Source organism: Saccopteryx leptura, chromosome 2 (genome assembly GCF_036850995.1).
Source record: "Saccopteryx leptura isolate mSacLep1 chromosome 2, mSacLep1_pri_phased_curated, whole genome shotgun sequence".
Taxonomy (NCBI): Eukaryota; Metazoa; Chordata; class Mammalia; order Chiroptera; family Emballonuridae; genus Saccopteryx; species Saccopteryx leptura.
Window position 1 is genome coordinate 267,099,085 of NC_089504.1, and position 16,405 is coordinate 267,115,489.

General features: G+C 37.6%; 1 protein-coding gene across 8 annotated transcripts in view; it reads left to right on the forward strand.

The window, feature by feature from the left end:
• The window catches only part of SWT1 (SWT1 RNA endoribonuclease homolog), an 86,114-nt gene that overhangs the window by 43,952 nt on the left and 25,757 nt on the right, over positions 1-16,405 (forward strand). For all 8 annotated transcript variants that reach the window (XM_066361724.1, XM_066361718.1, XM_066361719.1 and 5 more), the window contains 2 exons: positions 824-1,011; positions 3,200-3,331. In XM_066361724.1, coding sequence (XP_066217821.1) covers positions 824-1,011; positions 3,200-3,331 — 320 coding nt within the window. The remainder of the gene's footprint in view (positions 1-823; positions 1,012-3,199; positions 3,332-16,405) is intronic.

Genomic DNA, 16,405 nt, shown 5'->3' on the forward strand with positions numbered 1-16,405 from the left:
TTTCTTCTTGCCCCAAAAGATAGAAAAAGGTAATAGTCACTTTTACAGTTGGAGAGATACTATAATCCCATTCATAGATTGCTGAAGGTCAAATCCTTTTAGTGTCTCTTATCATCTATATAACTGTGCATGAGTTACCCAGAAAATACTTCTCAGTTATAAAATTTGTATAGTCATGGTATCCATTTCATAAGGTAGTTATCAAGAGTAAGTGAAGTAGTAGATAAAAAGTTCTTAGAAAGTTCCAGTGCATAATGAATGCTCAGTAGTGTTGGAATTTTCTCTTTTTTCCCTCATTTGATGAGCATGAAACTAACCTTGGAAATTATACTTTTATCAGTAAGGAAACCTAGAAGAAGAAGGTGATTTTATATAAGTTCACAAAGAAGTTACAGTATTGCCAAGGCCAAAAGAGCAATTTTTAAACTCATAGTTGATATTTTTTTCTATTTTTTCAGTAGCCTTCTAACCAGTTTCTTGCCTCCACTCTCCAGTTTGTGTTAGAGTGCAACTCTGAGTATATTATCATTTCTCGAGAAATCTTCAGTGGTTCATCAGTGCCATAGAACAAGCCTTATAGTCTATCTTGATTTTTTTTTAACTAAAAAAAAAAATCCTGAAAGAAATATTGTTTGATATAAATTGAAAAGAAAGAATTTGTTTTAGCTCTGATACTTTTCTGGGAATATTCTCTATGTAATCAAGGACAGAATAGTCAGCACTTCCCAGAAAACTAGACTGTTTGGAAGTACAGTTGACCTTCTTTTTCTTTCACTCACTATTGACGGACTAGCCACATTTTATGTAATACTTATTTCCCCAGGTTAAGGCAAAAGTTAATCAAAATTCTTCAGAAAACACAGTGGGTAAAAAGCAAGAAGATACTTCTCCAGTGAAATCTAACAACCAAGAAATCACTACTCTCTCAGGTTCTCATCTTCCCAGACCCAACAAGCATCAAGAAATCTGGTCTGTGTTAGAGGCTGTTTGGATTACAATATATCAGAACAGGTACTCAATTTCTAAGAAATTTTGAATATTACAATCTTCTATCATTACTGTTATTCATTGAACAGTTAGTGTTTGGGTTGTGAGTTTAATGTACTCGATTATCTTATTGAGGATCTTTTGTCAAATTGTACCTTAAAAACAGTGATGCTTAAATAGGGGCATATATCAGAATTACTTAGAGAGTTTAAAAAATATATATGCCTAGGCTGAATCCATAGAAATTTTGAATTAGTAGGACTGAGGTGAAGCTGAGATAGTGCTTAAAAATATTTTTAAAAAATTTCTCCAGCCTGACTTGTGGTGTCGCAGTGGATAAAGTGTTGACCTGGAATGCTGAGGTTGCTAGTTCAAAATGCTAGGCTTGCTTGGTCAAGGCACATATGGGAGTTGATGTTTCCTCCTCCTCCTCCTGCCTTTCTCTCTCTCTTCCCCTCTCCCCATCATCTGTGTAAAATAAAAAAATTAAAAAAAAATTTCTTCAGGTGATTCAGTTGTGAAACTTTGATGAGAAGCATTGCCTGTGTAGTGGAACTCACCTAGATTGGCTGAATTAATTAGCAGGATACAAACATTAATAAATTTAAAATAATTTAAGAAGAGGTCAGTCTGCACTGGGGAAATTCTGTAAGATTTTTTTAAAAGGAAGATACTTTTACCTAAAAGGAGGAAACACCGTGGCCGGTTGCCTCAGTGGTAGAGCATTGGCCTGGCATGTGGAAGTCCTGGGTTTGATTCTGGGCCAGGACACACAGGAGAAGTACCCATCTGCTTTTCCACCCTTCCCCCCCTCTCTCTTCCCCTCCTGCAGCCAAGGCTCTATGGGAGCAAAGTTTGCCCGGGTGCTGAGGATGGCTCTATGGCCTCTGCCTCAGGTGCTGGAATGGCTCCGATTGCAGCAGAACAATGCCCCTGATAGCCAGAGCATCGCCCCCTGGTGGGCATGCCAGGTGGATCCCAGTTGGGCACATGCAGGAGTCTGTCTGCCTGCTTCCCCCCACCCCGCTTCTCACTTCAGAAAAAAAAAAAAATCAGCCAATTAATGCATAAATAACAAAGCTTTGTTTCTCTCTCTCTCTGTCTCCCTCTCTGTCTCTTTCTCGCTCTCTCTCTTTCTATCTCTCTTTCTTTGTCTCCTTTCTCAATGTCCGCCTTCTTTTTCTCTAAAAATCAATTAATGAAAAGAAATTAAATACTTAGGAATAAATTTAACAAAAAAGGTACAAGATTTTTACACTGAAAACTATAAAACATTTATGAAAGAAATTTAAGATCTAAATAAATGGAAAAACCCATTGTTCTTGGATTGGAAGACTTAATAAGAAACTTGGAGGACTCACACTTCCTGATTTCAAAACTTACTACAAAGCGACAGTTTTCAAAACAGTGTGCTACTGGCATAAATATAGACACATGCAATAGAACTGAAAGTATATTTCGAATCAGTTGATTTCGACAAGCCTGCCAAGACCATTCAATTAGGAAAGAATGGTCTCTTTTACAAATAGTGCTGGGACAACATGCCTGACCAGGTGGTGGCGCAGTGTATAGAGGATTGGACTGGAACGCAGAGGGCCAGGTTTGAAACCCCAAGGTCGCCAGCTTGAGAGCGGGCTCATCTGGCTTGAGCACGGGGTCACTGGTTTGAGTGTGGGATCATAGACAGAGACCACATGGTTACTGGCTTGAACCTCAAGGTTGCTGCCTTGAGCCCAAGGATGCTGGCTTGAGTAAAGGGTCACTCGCTCTGCTGTAGCCCCCTGGTCAAGGCATATATGAGAAAGCAATCACTGAACAATTAAGGAGCTGCAATGAAGAATTGATGCTTCTCAACTCTCTCCCTTACTGTCTGTCTGTCCCTGTCTGTCCCTCTCTCTGACTCTCTCTCTGTTTTTGTCAAAAAGTAAAAACAAAAACAAATAGTGCTGGGACAACTGAATAGCTACATGCAAAGAAATAAAGTTGGATTGAACCCTGACCTTATTTTACATACAGAAATTAACTCAAAATGGAAAGATAACCTAAATGGAAGAGCTGAAACTGTAAAGCTCTTAGAAGAAAATTTAAATAGATCTGCATTATGAGAAATCAGTTATAAATATATTATTTTACACGTTAGAAATGAAAATGCTTGAATTGCAGTTAATATGCATGTGTACCTATGAGTATCTTTCCTTTTTCTCTATTTCAGCACGGATGTATTTCAAAGGTTGGGCTCAAATTCAGCTCTGACTTTCTCGAAAATGGCATCATTTGAAGAAGCATTTATATATCTTCAAAAGTTAATGGCAGCTGTGAAGAATATTCGTGAAGGAATTCAGAGGTAAATATGAATTTTGAAGTTTTATTTATTACTTTTTCTTCTAGGCTTATCAACTTTTTCTGAGTTGCTCTGCCTCTCTCTCCCTCTCCCCCTCCCTCTTTTACCTCTCTCTCTAAAATCAATCAAAAAAGAAAAATTCAATCTCCTATACTAAGTGTGTGAGAACACTTGAACTACCAGTAGAGGGCATCATTAATAAAAAGTTTGCTCATTTTAGTATTCATTAGTTAAAAGGAAACTATTAAAATTGCAAATTTCCCCTTTTAGATTATAGGCATTTAAGTCAAAATTAATAGAAGTTAATAATTATGTTAGCTTATTAAGTGTATTTATTAGCCAAGATAAAAATGTACGGCTTTGTGGACAGACTAAAGATTTTCTAAAGGTTGTTTTTATCTGAACACTAAACTTAGTTTTATTGTAATAAAATACACATAATATGGGATTAATAATATTTACCATTTTTAAACATATATACTTAAAAATGTATTAATGTGGTATTAAATACATTTATAATGTTGTGCACCATGACCACCAAATATCTTCACAGCGCTGTTCATTTTGTATAACTGAAACTATTATCATTACACAGTAACTCCTTATGTCCCCTTGCTCCCCAACCCCTGGAGCCACCATCCCACCATCTATAATTTTGATTACTCTAGATATATACACAAAAGAATTGAAAACAATGTCTAAAAGAGGTATTTGCATATTCATACAGCAGCATTATTCATAATAGGTAAACGATGGATGCAACCCAAGTGTCCATCCTTGGATAGATAAACAAAATTGTGTATATATACAATGGAATATTATGCAGCCTTAAAAAATGAAATTTCAAAGACAATAAACAACTTGAAGATAGGCAACCATGTTTTGATTTATTCTATAGCTCTTTTTTTTTTTTTTATAATTTTATTTTTTTAATGGGGTGACATCAATAAATCAGGATACATATATTCAAAGATAACAAGTCCAGGTTATCTTGTCGTTCAATTATGTTGCATACCCACCACCCAAAGTCAGATTGTCCTCTGTCACCTTCTATCTTGTTTTCTTTGTGCCCCTCCCCACCCCCTTTCCCTCTCCCATTCCCCCCTCCCCCCTGTAACCACCACACTCTTATCAATGTCTCTTAGTTTCACTATTATGTCCCACCTACGTATGGAATAATACAGTTTCTGGTTTTTTCTGATTTACTTATTTCGCTTCGTATCATGTTATCAAGATCCCACCATTTTGCTGTAAATGTTCCGATGTCATCATTTCTTATGGCTGAGTAGTATTCCATAGTGTATATGTGCCACATCTTCTTTATCCAGTCATCTATTGATGGGCTTTTTGGTTGTTTCCATGTCCTGGCCACTGTGAACAATGCTGCAATAAACATGGGGCTGCATGTGTCTTTACGTATCAATGTTTCTGAGTTTTTGGGATATATACCCAGTAGAGGGATTGCTGGGTCATAAGGTAGTTCTATTTTCAGTTTTTTGAGGAACCACCATACTTTCTTCCATAATGGTTGTACTACTTTACATTCCCACCAACAGTGGATGAGGGTTCCTTTTTCTCCACAGCCTCTCCAACATTTGCTATTACCTGTCTTGCTAATAACAGCTAATCGAACAGGTGTGAGGCCGTTTTGATTTGCATTTCTCTAATAGCTAAAGAAGATGAGCATCTTTTCATATATCTGTTGGCCATTTGTATTTCTTCCTGGGAGAAGTGTCTATTCATATCCTCTTCCCATTTTTTTATTGGATTGTTTGTTTGTTTGTTGTTGAGTTTTATGAGTTCTTTGTATATTTTGGATATTAGGCCCTTATCTGAGCTGTTGTTTGAAAATATCATTTCCCATTTAGTTGGCTTTCTGTTTATTTTGTTATCAGTTTCTCTTGCTGAGCAAAAACTTCTTAGTCTGATGTAGTCCCATTCATTAATTTTTGCCTTCACTTCTCTTGCCTGTGGAGTCAAATTCATAAAATGCTCTTTAAAACCCAGGTCCATGAGTTGAGTACCTATGTCTTCTTCTATGTACTTAATTGTTTCAGGTCTTATGTTTAGATCTTTGATCCATTTTGAGTTAATTTTTGTACAGGGGGAGAGACTGTAGTCCAGTTTCATTCTTTTGCATGTGGCTTTCCAGTTTTCCCAGCACCATTTATTGAAGAGGCTTTCTTTTCTCCATTGTGTGTTGTTGGCCCCTTTATCAAAAATTATTTGACTATATATATGTGGTTTTATTTCTGGACTTTCTATTCTGTTCCATTGGTCTAATTGTCTATTTTTCTGCCAATACCATGCTGTTTTGATTGTTGTGGCCCTATAATAGAGTTTGAAGTCAGGTATTGTAATGCCCCCAGCTTCATTCTTTTTCTTTAGGATTGCTTTGGCTATTCGGGGTTTTTTATAGTTCCATATAAATCTGATGATTTTTTGCTCTATTTCTTTAAAAAACGTCATTGGAAGTTTGATGGGAATTGCATTAAATTTGTATATTGCTTTGGGTAATATAGCCATCTTGATTATATTTATTCTTCCTAGCCAAGAACAAGGTATATTCTTCTATCTCATTATATCTTTTTCGATTTCCCTTAACAATGGTTTATAGTTTTCATTATATAAGTCCTTTACATTCTTTGTTATGTTTATTCCTAAGTATTTTATTTTTTTTTTTTGTTGCAATCGTGAAGGGGATTATTCTTTTGAGTTCCTTCTCAGTTGTTTCATTGTTGGCATATAGAAAGGCTATTGACTTCTGTATGTTAATTTTGTATCCTGCGACCTTACTGTATTGGCTTATTGTTTCTAGTAGTCTTTTTGTGGATTCTTTGGGGTTTTCGATGTATAGGATCATATCATCTGCAAAAAGTGATACCTTTACTTCTTCTTTTCCGATATGGATGCCTTTTATTTCTTTGTCTTGTCTGATTGCTCTGGCTAGAACCTCTAGTACCACATTAAATAAGAGTGGAGAGAGTGGACAACCCTGTCTTGTTCCTGATTTAAGGGGGAAAGCCTTCAGGTTGGTGCCATTTAATATGATGTTAGCTGATGGTTTATCATATATGGCCTTTATCATGTTGAGATATTTTCCTTCTATACCCATTTTGTTGAGAGTCTTAAACATAAAATTGTGTTGTATTTTATCGAAAGCCTTTTCTGCGTCTATTGATAAGATCATGTGGTTTTTGTTCTTTGTTTTGTTGATATGGTGTATTACGTTAACCGTTTTACGTATGTTGAACCATCCTTGAGATTCTGGGATGAATCCCACTTGATCATGATGTATTATTTTTTTAATATGTTGTTGTATTCGATTTGCTAGTATTTTGTTTAGTATTTTAGCATCTGTATTCATTAGAGATATTGGTCTGTAGTTTTCTTTTATTGTGCCATCCTTGCCTGGTTTTGGTATGAGGGTTATGTTGGCCTCATAAAATGTGTTTGGAAGTATTGCTTCTTCTTCAATTTTTTGGAAGACTTTGAGTAGAATAGGAACCAAGTCTTCTTTGAATGTTTGATAAAATTCGCTGGTATAGCCGTCAGGGCCTGGACTTTTATTTTTGGGGAGGTTTTTAAAATGGTTTTTTCTATTTCTTCTCTACTGATAGGTCTGTTTAGGCTTTCTGCTTCTTCTTGACTCAGTCTAGGAAGGTTGTATTGTTCTAGGAATTTATCCATTTCTTCTAGGTTGTTGAATTTAGTGGCATAAAGTTTTTCATAGTATTCTACAATAATTCTTTGTATATCTACGGTGTCCGTGGTGATTTCTCCTCTTTCATTTTGGATTTTGTTTATATGAGTTCTTTCTCTTTTTTCCTTGGTAAGTCTTGCCAAGGGTTTGTCAATTTTGTTGATCTTTTCAAAGAACCAGCTCCTTGTTCTATTAATTTTTTCTATAGTTTTTCTGTTCTCTAATTCATTTATTTCTGCTCTGATTTTTATTATCTCCTTTCTTCGGCTGGTTTTGGGTTGTCTTTGTTCTTCTTTTTCTAGTTCCTTAAGGTGGGAAGTTAAGTGGTTCACTTGGGCTCTCTCTTGTTTGTTCATATAGGCCTGAAGTGATATGAACTTCCCTCTTATCACTGTTTTTGCTGCATCCCATAGATTCTGATATGTCGTATTGTCATTTTCATTAGTCTGTATATATCTTTTGATCTCTGCACTTATTTCTTCTTTGACCCATTCATTTTTTAAAAGTATGTTGTTTAGTTTCCACATTTTTGTGGGATTTTTTTCCTCTTTTTTGCAGTTGAATTCTAGTTTCAAGGCTTTATGATCAGACAATATGCTTGGTACAACTTCAATTTTTCTGAATTTGCTGATGTTGTTTTTGTGGCCCAACATATGGTCAATTCTTGAGAATGATCCATGTACACCGGAGAAAAATGTATACTCAGTCACTTTGGGATGAAATGTCCTGTAGATGTCTATCATATCCAGGTGCTCTAGTGTTTTGTTTAAGGCCACTATGTCTTTGTTGATTCTCTGTTTGGATGAGCGATCTAGAGCCGTCAGCGGTGTATTGAGGTCTCCAAGTATGATTGTGTTTTTGTCAGTTTTTGTTTTAAGGTCAATAAGTAGCTGTCTTATATATTTTGGTGCTCCTTGGTTTGGTGCATATATATTAAGAATTGTTATGTCTTCTTGATTCAGTGTCCCCTTAGCCATTATGAAATGGCCATTTTTGTCTCTGAGTACTTTTGCTGTCTTGTAGTCAGCATTATCCGATATGAGTATTGCTACACCTGCTTTTTTTTTTATGTTATTTGCTTGGAGTATTGTTTTCCAGCCTTTCACTTTGAATTTGTTTTTATCCTTGTTACTTAGATGAGTTTCTTGTAGGCAGCATACAGTTGGATTTTCTTTTTTAATCCATTCTGCTACTCTGTGCCTTTTTATTGGTGAGTTTAATCCGTTTACATTTAGTGTAAGTATTGATACTTGTGAGTTCCCTATTGCCATTTTATATCTTGCTTTCTGTTAGTTTTGTGTCTTGTTTGATCCTTCTCTTTCGTTTTTCTATCTTTTGTTTTTATTTGGTTGTATTCCATACATCTTTCCTCTGTTGCTATCTTTTTTATCTCATGTGCTTCTGTGGTGGTTTTTTCAATGGTGGTTACCTTTGAGTAATGAAAAGGGTCCCTACCCTGTTCATTGTAGTGAACTATTTTGTGAGTACTTTTGCACTCCATCGTCCTTTGCTACTGTTAATCTCCATCTTCTCCCCCCCCCCCCTTTCTTTTTGTTGTTGTCACAGTTTAAATTTGGTTTTATTGTGTTCTTCTTGGAGCTTTTACTTGTGGCTCTGTTTTTTTTTTTGTTCTTTGTATCTGATTGGAGAACCCCCTTTAGTAATTCCTGGAGTGGGGGTTTTCTGATGATAAATTCCCTCATCTTTTCTGTATCTGTGAATGTTTTTATTTCTCCTTCATATTTGAAGGATAGCTTTGATGGGTATGGTATTCATGGCTGAAAGTTCCTCTCTTTCAGCACTTTAAATATTGGGGTCCACTCTCTTCTAGCTTGTAGAGTTTCTGCTGAGAAATCTGATGATAATCTAATGGGCCTTCCTTTATATGTTGTATTCTTCTTTTCCCTGGCTGCCTTGAGAATTTTTTCTTTGCTCTTGGTTTGTGTCAATTTCATTATGATATGCCTTGGAGTAGGTTTGTTGGGGTTAAGAAAACTCGGAGTTCTGTTTGCTTCTTGAACTTGAGGCTTTAGTTCTTTCCACAGGCTTGGGAAGTTCTCATCTATTATTTGTTTGAGTATGTTCTCCATTCCATTTTCTCTCTCTTCTCCCTCTGATATACCTATTATTCTTATGTTATTCTTTTTGATGGAGTCGGATAATTCTTGTAGGGCTATCTCATTTTTTTAAATTTTTGAGTCTCTTTCTTCTTCTCTCTGTTGTGCCTCAAGTTGCTTGTCTTCTATTTCACTAATCCTCTCTTCTATCTGACCTGTTCTATTAGCTAAGCTTGTTACTTCGTTTTTCAGCTCGTGAATTGAGTTTTTCATCTCTGTTTGATTTGTTTTTATAGTTTCAATTTCCTTGGACATATATTCTTTGTGTTCATTGAGTTGTTTTCTGAGCTCCCTAAATTGCCTTTCTGTGTTTTCTTGTATATCTCGGAGGATTTTTAGGATTTCTATCTTGAATTCTCTGTCATTTAGCTCCAAGGTTTCCAATATATTAAATTTTTTCTCCATAGATTTTTCCTCATCTAGCTGTGTTACCTCTCTTTCTTTTGTATCCATGATATTCGATTTTCTCTTCCTGAATGGCATCTGAGGGTGGTTTTGTTGATAGTATTAATGAGATTTAATAAAGAATAAAAAGTTAAAAAAATAAAAAAAAATCGAAAAGAGTTGTTTTTTTGTTTTAAAAAATTAATAATGAAATAAAGAAAAATAAAATAAAAATTTTTTAAAAAGGAAATTATCCCCCCCCTCCTTTTTTCCTCTCCTCTCCTCTCCCCTCTTTCTTGAGAAAATCTTGTGGTGAACTGTGAATTATAACAAACAATGCCTGTGATGAAGGGCCTGAATTGGGGAAAAGTAATAAAGGGGCAAAAAAAAAAAAAAAGAAAAAGAAAAAAAAAAAAGAAAAACGAAAAAAAAAAGAAAAAAGAAAAAAGAAAAAAAAGTGTATGGACCCACAAAAAGCAAATAAGGAAAAAATTTGGGTCAAGAATAAAATGATTTGCTTTTAGGTATTGGTTGTCTAAGAGTTATGATGAGAGGAATAAGAGGAAAACGGAAAAATGGGGGGACAAATTAAAAAATTACTATTGTATTTAGTGGAACAAGAACTAGATAAAATGGAGAGCCAGGGATGGGAGCACTGCTAGTGAGTTAAAAAGGTGAAGTAAAAACCCCCCAAAATGCCACAAACATAAGTTTGAGTCCCAGATAATTTGTTTGTTATTGAGGTTTGAATGAGAGGAGATGTAAAGGAGAAAGGAAGAAACTAATATAGAGGGAGAAAAGAAAGAGAGAGAGAGAAAAAAAGAGGGAACCACTAAAAGAAGAAAAAAGAAAGTAGAGAGAGAGAGAGAGTTAAGGGTTTTGGAGTGCAACCCTCATAGAGAGAAAGGAAGAGAAGAGAAAAGATAATGGGAGATGTAACACTTATGGGTAGTGTAGTTCAAGGAGAGGAGAGAGTAAGACCGGCAGAGAGTTAATCGGCCAAATTGGAGGAGGAAAAAAAGTATCAAGAATGAAGATAAGAGAAACAAACGAACAAATATAATAAAATGGGATAGGTTATAAAGTCTGCAGATTATTCTTGATTTTGAGAGGTTATCTTCTTGCTTTTTCTTTTCTCTCCCTCTTCCTGGTCCGTGACTCTGTACCCCGGGTTCTGCCCCTTTGGCATGCTCAGGTAGAGGTTTGCAGTTGATAAGTCTCTATGGCAATGTCATGTATTGTGCTTTAGTCTCGTTGGCAGTCGAGGCTCATTAGCATTTATAGGCTCCGACAGTGAGAGAGTCCGTGTTCCTGGAGCCTTTCTCCTAGTCTTTCCTTCCTCAATTAGTAGCCTGATAATCCAGCTATGGGGTTGCTGCTGCCTCTGCCTGGATAGTAAGAGGCTCAAAGAGCTGGCAACTCCCCACTCTATTTCCACTCAGCACAGGGCTCTGGGTAAGACTCAGTCAGTCAGAGCTGCTAGCATAATCAGGCGGGCTTTCCGCCCACTCAAAGACCTCTGGCTCTGTCTGCCACTCTGTCCGGTAACACAGGCGGGCGCCCACTTCCGGGGCGCTTGGAGGAAACTCTCACTCACTGTCTGCGTGCGCAGACCAGGATATCCGGCCAGCAGTCTCACGCTCTGAGTGAAACCCCCAACCGCAGGGAAAAGTTGCAGCGTTGGAATTGAGTCTCGCTCCGTCCCCGTGCGCGGCTCCTGCAAGGCGCTGGGGCGGCCCGAGATTCCGCTTTGGCCCACACAAAGGCCCCTGACTCTGCCCCTCTATGCGATAACACGGGCGCGCACTGCCGAGGCACTCGGAGGAATCTCTCATTCACTATCTGCGTGCGCAAACCAGGATATGAGGCCGGCCGCGTTACCCTCTGAGTGAAACCCCCTCCAGCACGGAAAATCTCCACCGTTGGAATTAGTTCTCACTCCCTCCGGTGCGTGCGTGGCTTTCCCAGGGCACTGGGGCTGCCCAGAGACTCTGCCCTCGGCCCACAGAAAGGCCTCTGACCCTGCCTCTCCGTGGGGCAACACGGGCACCCACTCTCGGGGCCTAGGAAGAAATCTCTCGCCCAGTAGCTGCGCGCACTGACTAGGAGACCAGGTAAAATGGCCGCCCCGCTTGTCTTTCTTTGTTTGGGTTTGGCGCGAGTGTTAGCTTGTATTGCCCGGGTTGCCACAGGATCAGTTTTTCCTCGGCTTGGATCTCCGCGCCACAGCCTGGTTCGGCTGTTTGTGCCGTGGCCTGGATCTATTCACCCCCTTTGCCCGCCTCAGTTTCTATATTCACAGTTACCAGAGAAAGCCGCCCTGTTTAGGTTAGTGAGGAAGGTGGAGCATTTCCTATTCCCTATTTCCTTCGGGGTTTGGTTATATATTTAGCCAATTTTTCACTTGACAATACCTTTGGGTGTATTGCGAAGCATCTGGAGGCTCCAAGTATAGGTTTTTCTGTTTCTGGTTGAAGATCTTGTTGAGTTTTGGGGGAGATTTATCGGTATCGCTTCCTACCCCGCCATTACTCTGACGTCATCTCTCTATTCTATAGCTCTTAAAATAATATACATTTGAAAAATTAATATACATCTGATAAATAGTTATTGTTACAGATTTTTCTTGAAAGGCCAAATGTGGATATATTTATAAATAAAAATTAGCCATTTACTGAAAAGTATTTCATTTTCTCTAAGGACTAATTCCTTCATTCTGTTTTTCTTTTTAAAAGTTACCATTGAAGGGTAATTGTAGGACTTGCAGTCAAAGAGCCTTTGTCTTCTTACTAAGAAAAAAAAAAATGAGAACACTATAGAGAGAAGGCTGCCCTCTCAAGAATGTTTGTGTGGGGAATTACTGAGGCATGAAAGTCTATAAACTTTCTTTCCATTTTATTTTCTGTGGATTTCCAACAAGCTTTAATTGTAGTTAGTAAAAGTAGGCAACTTTTTTTTAATCCAGGCCAAATTCCATTCTCAGAAACGGAGTGTTCATAGGATGTAATGAAATCTAAATTCAACCCTAAATTGAGTGTATTTTAATAAAGATTGTCTACTCTGTTTGTGGCTCAGTTTACCTCAGGCATTGTTTGAGGGTAACAAATTTAGTAACCAATCCTGTGATGTATATCCTAGTTCTAAGAAATAACTTGTCTAGTTTTATTCTGATTATATCAGTACTATACCTGAATTATGCTGACCTGCCAAGACCCCTTCTCATTAGAATATAATTCTGTGCTATTTTGTCAAATAAGCAACTGTTTACATTTGGAGAAAATAACTTCTTTCTTAGAAACTTTAAATTCTGGTGTTTCATCACAGAAATAACTTGTAAACTAGTTTGTTTAAAAGTAGCAATTAAAAAGTTGAAAGGAGAGGCTCAAATTAGTAAATTTTATGGTATGTAAGTGTACCTCAGTAAAACTGTTTAAAAAATAAAGCCAGATTGAGAGTTAACAATTTTCCCAATTATTTGTTAACTGGAAAACTAGGATGATGTATTTCTTTTATTTCTTACCTTGAATGACTTTTTGCTTTAGATCAGGAGTCGGGAACCTGTGGCTTGCGAGCCAGATGTGGCTCTTTTGATGGCTGCATCTGGCTCGCAGACAAATCTTTACTAAAAAAAATTGTTAAAAATATAAAACATTCTCATGTATTACAATCCATTCATTTCCTACCGCTCATGTTCATGTTTGCGTGTGGCTGGAGCTAATCACAGCTGTCCTCTGGGACAACACCAAATTTTTGTTGGATAATGCATAATGTACACAGGTCATTGTGAGGTCAGGAAGTAAACTTCCCTCCTTTTAATCAAGTAGTCAGCTAGCTAATTGCAGAAACCCTTTTGACAAAGAAGATGGCTAAAAGAAAAAAAGATGAGGAGTATCGTACTTTTCAGCAGGAATGGACAGAGGAATTCGCCTTTGTGGAGAGAGCAGGTTCTGCAGTGTGTCTAATATGCAATGATAAAATTGCATCGATGAATCGGTCAAATATAAAGTGGCACTTCGACACACACCATACTACATTTGCATCGAAATATCCAGCGGGGGACAGCAGGAAGAAAGCATGTCAAGAGCTACTGTGCAGAGTGCAAGCTAGTCAGCAGCAACTCCGTGTTTGGACCCAACAAGGTGACTGGAATTCGGCTAGCTTTGCTGGTGCTTTAGCAATTGTGAGAAATGGAAAGCCATTCACAGATGGGGAGTATGCCAAAACATTCATGCTTGATGTTGCTTCATTTCAAGAAAGTCTGGATTTCGTTCAGACAAAATGATAAAATTCTTTTCGGATAAAGACAAGATAATCAAACGAATAAAATACATGCCTCTGTCGGCAAGAACTGTTCACAATCATACCTAACATCATGATGGCAAATCAAATTGAGGCAACACAAGTGAAGGACATAAATGCAGCACCATTCTTTTCTCTCACTTTGGATGAGTCAACACATGTAAGCCATTTATCCCAGTTCAGCGTGATTGCAAGGTATGCTGTCGGTGACACACTACATGAGGAAAGTCTTGCTGTTTTGCCTATGAAAGAGACAACAAGAGGGGAGGATTTATTCAAGTCTTTCACTGAGTTCGCTAAAGAAAAAAATCTACCAATGGATAAACTTATTTCAGTGTGTACTGATGGTGCTCCATGCATGGTAGGGAAAAACAGAGGATTTGTAGCACTTCTTCGTGAACATGAAAAGAGACCCATCCTAAGTTTTCCATGATCCTACATCAGGAGGCGCTTTGTGCTCAGATGTGTGTCTAGCAACTTGGTGAAGTGATGTTACTGGTCATTCGGGTGGTCAACTTTATTGTTGCCCAAGCTTTAAATGATTGCTAGTTTAAAACACGGCTGGATGAAGTTGGGAATAATTATCCTGGTCTGCTTCTGCACAGCAATGTGCGTTGGTTGTCAAGAGGGAAGGTGCTCAGCCGTTTCGCAGCTTGTCTGAACGAAATCCAGACTTTTGAAATAAAAAACGTCGAGCATCCTGAGTTAGCTAACACTGAGTGGCTCCTGAAGTTCTACTATCTCGTGGACATGACTGAACATCTGAACCAGCTCAATGTGAAAATGTAAGGCGTTGGAAATACAGTTTTATCCCTTCAACAAGCAGTGTTTGCATTTGAAAACAAGCTGTAACTCTTCATCCCCGACATTGATACAGGTCATTTACTACACTTTGAAAAACTGGGAGAGTTTAAAGATGCATGCACAGCAAGTGACCCTGCTCAACATCTTGATCTCCAGCAGCTAGTGGGCTTCACATCTAATCTCCTGCAGTCATTCAAAGTGCGCTTTGGAGAATTTCGTGAGCGCACTCGTCTTTTTAAGTTCATCATTCATCCACACAAGTGTGCAGTGGACAGTGCCGACCTGAGTTACATCTCCGGTATCTCTGTCAGAGATTTTGAGCTACAAGCTGCTGACCTGAAGGCCTCAGACATGTGGGTGAATAAGTTCAAGTCACTGAATGAAGATTTGGAAAGACTTGCACAACAGCAAGCAGAGTTGGCAAGCAAACACAAGTGGGGAGAGATGAAAAAACTTTTACCTGCAGACCAGCTGCTTGTCAAAACTTGGAACGCATTTCCCGTCACATACCACACACTGCAGCGTGTGAGTATTGCTGTACTGACAATGTTTGGCTCTACATATGCATGTGAGCAGTCTTTCTCATGTCTAAAGAACATTAAGACCAACCTACAATCATGTTTAACGGATGGAAGTCACAATGCCTGCATGAAGCTTAACCTCACCATGTATCAACCAGACTACAAAGCCATCAGCAAAACCATGCAGCACCAAAAGTCGCATTAATGGTAAGAAGTACTTTATTCATCATTGGTTAGCAACAGCATAACAACGTTATTAAAAAGAATTCAGAGACTTACTGTACTTTACACTTGATCTTAGCCAAAAGGCCGAGAAGCGATAGACTTATTGTACTTTAAAAGTGTTTGTCTTACATAAAATGCAAACATTTCCTTGTATTTTGTGTTAAACATATTGTATGGTTCTCACGGAATTACATTTTAAAATATGTGGCGTTCATGGCTTTCTCAGCCAAAAAGGTTCCCGACCCCTGTTCTAGATCAATGACTGATTTTTTTAAACCAGGAATGTTAATTTTATCCTCTAGTAAAGTACTTTCTTTTGTGCTATTCAGCTTGAAATTTATTGTATAAGGCTCTTAATATAAAACATCTTATTTCATCTAATTTTCTCTTCTTTTTTTTTTTTTTTAAGTGAGAGGTGGGAAGGTAATGAGACACTGCATGCACCCCAACCAGGATCCACCCAGCACCCCCTATCTTGGGTCAATGCTCTTACCCTCTATTTGGATATTTCCAAAGCTGTAAAATTGAATAGGTGTAAATTATTCTATTTTACTTATAGTTTGTTTACACCAAGTTACAGACTTAGAACACATTACTCTTCCCCATTATCTTTCTAACAGTTTGGTTTAACCTACCTAGATAGCTTTGTTTTCATTTTTTTAAGCAAGTTATTTATGGACCCTCCCAATGTATTATATTAGCCCCTCTCTCTCTCTCTCTCTCTCTCTCTCTCTCTTGGTTAGGAGAGTATTTGTATTTTAAAATTGCTTGTTGGAAGAAATTTTTTTTCCATGAAATGGTATTATTTAGATTTTTGTATATTCTTAAAGATATTTTGTATGTGTCTCATTAAAGGGAATTTAGTCCTTTTGAAAATTTGACTATATCCTGAAAAATTATTAAAAAATTTTAAAAAATATATATTTATTGAATTTAGAGAGAGAGGAAGAAGGAGAGAGAGAGAGAAAGAGACAGAAACATCAATCTGTTCCTGTATGTGCCCTGATCAGGGATCGAACCCACA